Here is a 2,251-nt window from a genome sequence, read left to right as displayed (position 1 = left end):
AGCCGTAAGGTCTTGAATTCGGATTCCTACAAGGCCGAGTTATCTATCAACAGGGTAAGCCTCGTAAAAGACGATGCAGAAGGATCGAAACGATCTTGGAGCAGTTGTTGTTCAACATGAACTAACATTTTGTATTGTTGGTTCAAAGATTAAGAGATTTTTCAGTATTTATTCAATTCATTAACACAGTGAATTGATTAAATGTCTCTTAACTCTGGTTAAGCGATATGCGTTTTCACTTTTAAGTTGTACTATTCGTAAAGGATACATTGTTCGATTTGATGTAAACACCAGGGTACGAGCAAATATTTTTTTCGGATAGGCGGACTAAATGTACTTTAGATTTCTACTTGAAAGTTTATAGCATGTCTGAATCATGCATTTATGTGCAATTATTCTTGTTTTTTACTCTTAATATTGTGGTTGGAGGAAGATATTGGGTGCTAGAGCACACTACATGTATCTCAACAGCTAAGAAATTTGTTTCATAATTATGGTGTTTGATTCAGCTTATGCATACATCGATGATCAATATGACCTCTTATAGTTCCCAACGAGAACTATAAGTGGTCATGTTGACATAATACAATGGTGAACAACGGGAAAAAACTGCCTGTAAGTCCGAGGACATTTAGTACTATGATGCACTGCTTCCTAAAGAAAACAAGCTTTCCCAGTAAATCCGGAGCGAATCTTCCAGACATTTTACGCGATTTCCTTTTAAGTCAAAGAAGATGAGCGTATCCAGAAAGACACTCAAAACATGATGGAGGAGATATAGTTGGAAACTTTTCGTTCTCAAAGTCAAGTGCTAATGTAATGAGTAAACCAGTACATACATTCATTTACTAACAAAGCGGTGATGTTTGGATGAAAGGGAGGCATCCCTGCGATTTCTTCTTTGAATGAAGATATCCGAATCCAACAAGTTTATAGTTATCACAGTGAGGATTGCGGACTTGTTTGATGGCAGGATTGCACAGATAAAAACGATGATCAACTAAAATGCAGATCAAACTACAGGGAGAGTATATTTTGGGAGTAATCCAAGTATCCAATAGTGAACAACCACAAAAACTACCTACAAGTCCGAGGACCTTTGGTACTATACTATACCCTCGAACCAACAATGTTTATGCCAAGCAAGATCGCCTTTGTCCCTTTCTTTTTCTCCATTCTACCAACGAATAAAGAATATAAAAACATTTCTCAACAAACAAAAAATAATCATATCTGCTAAGACTATCATCAGGACAAGAAGATGTATAGAGGGAGGAAGTTTTCACCATGGAAGTGAAAATAGGACAGCCCGGTGCACTAAAGGCCCCTCTATGGGTCCAGGAAAGAGCCGGTTCACAAGGACAAGGGTCTACTGTATGCAGTCTTACCTCCACGTCACATGACAACAACTTTACCAGATACTCCAATAACTGAATCCACCAATAGTCCCAATAAAATTGCAAACGACGACTGTTAGAGAGAGTTGTAAATCGTCATTTCATTTTTCGATTGTCAAAGATAACATTAACTTTAAATGCAACAAGACATGAGAGTAATATCGCTTAATAACAAGAAAAAGAATCCTTTATCATGTAACAAAAAAGGGAGGATCTATGACGCACTACTTCCTAAAGAAAACAAGCTAATTTCCCAGTAAATCCAAATCCAGGGCGTATCTCCCAGACATTTCATCACTCTTGTAATGCGATTTCCTTTCAAGTCAAAGAAGACGAGCGTATCCAAATGTCTGAATATTATTTCTTCATTCCATGCCCTGATGTAAGGCTCAATATCCCATAACCCAAAGTTGTCCAAATTGATGCTATACTCCTTCACCCAAGTGCTTCTTATGTTATCCTTCAATATCCACAGGGAAAGAGATTCGCATCATGCAGGCAAAGCATCCCTTTCAGATCCATCATCTCCAAGCCATAAAGATATTCAAAACACGATGGACGAGATATAGTTAGAAACTTTGCGTTCTCAAAGTCAAGTGCTACAATTTGATCTACAGGTCGGTAATAATCATGTAGGTTAGCAAACCAATACATACATTCATTTACCAACAACCCGGTGATGTCCGGATGATAGGGAGGCCTCCTTGCAATTTTTTTCCATCCATTCGAAATGCCACCAACCTCGTTTAAGGTTAAAATCTCGCATTTTAGATGTTTAAGCTGACCATCCCTAAAACTTCGTTTAAGGTTAAAATCTCGCATTTTAGATGTTTAAGCTGACCATCCCTAAAACT

At 37.8% G+C, this 2,251-nt stretch overlaps 1 protein-coding gene across 1 annotated transcript; it reads left to right on the top strand.

The window, feature by feature from the left end:
• Nucleotides 1–392, top strand: LOC124890480 (ras-related protein RABA5b-like; the record flags this gene model as incomplete). Its single annotated transcript, XM_047402314.1, is given in 1 exon segment — nucleotides 1–392. A coding segment is annotated over 1 exon segment (120 nt), but the record flags the coding sequence as incomplete, so codon positions are not given.
• Between the last annotated feature and the right edge of the window lie 1,859 nt (nucleotides 393–2,251).

This window comes from Capsicum annuum, unplaced genomic scaffold (genome assembly GCF_002878395.1).
Source record: "Capsicum annuum cultivar UCD-10X-F1 unplaced genomic scaffold, UCD10Xv1.1 ctg18695, whole genome shotgun sequence".
NCBI lineage: Eukaryota > Viridiplantae > Streptophyta > Magnoliopsida > Solanales > Solanaceae > Capsicum > Capsicum annuum.
The sequence above is the reverse complement of the archived record's forward strand: the minus strand, read 5'-3'. Positions and strand labels throughout refer to the sequence as shown.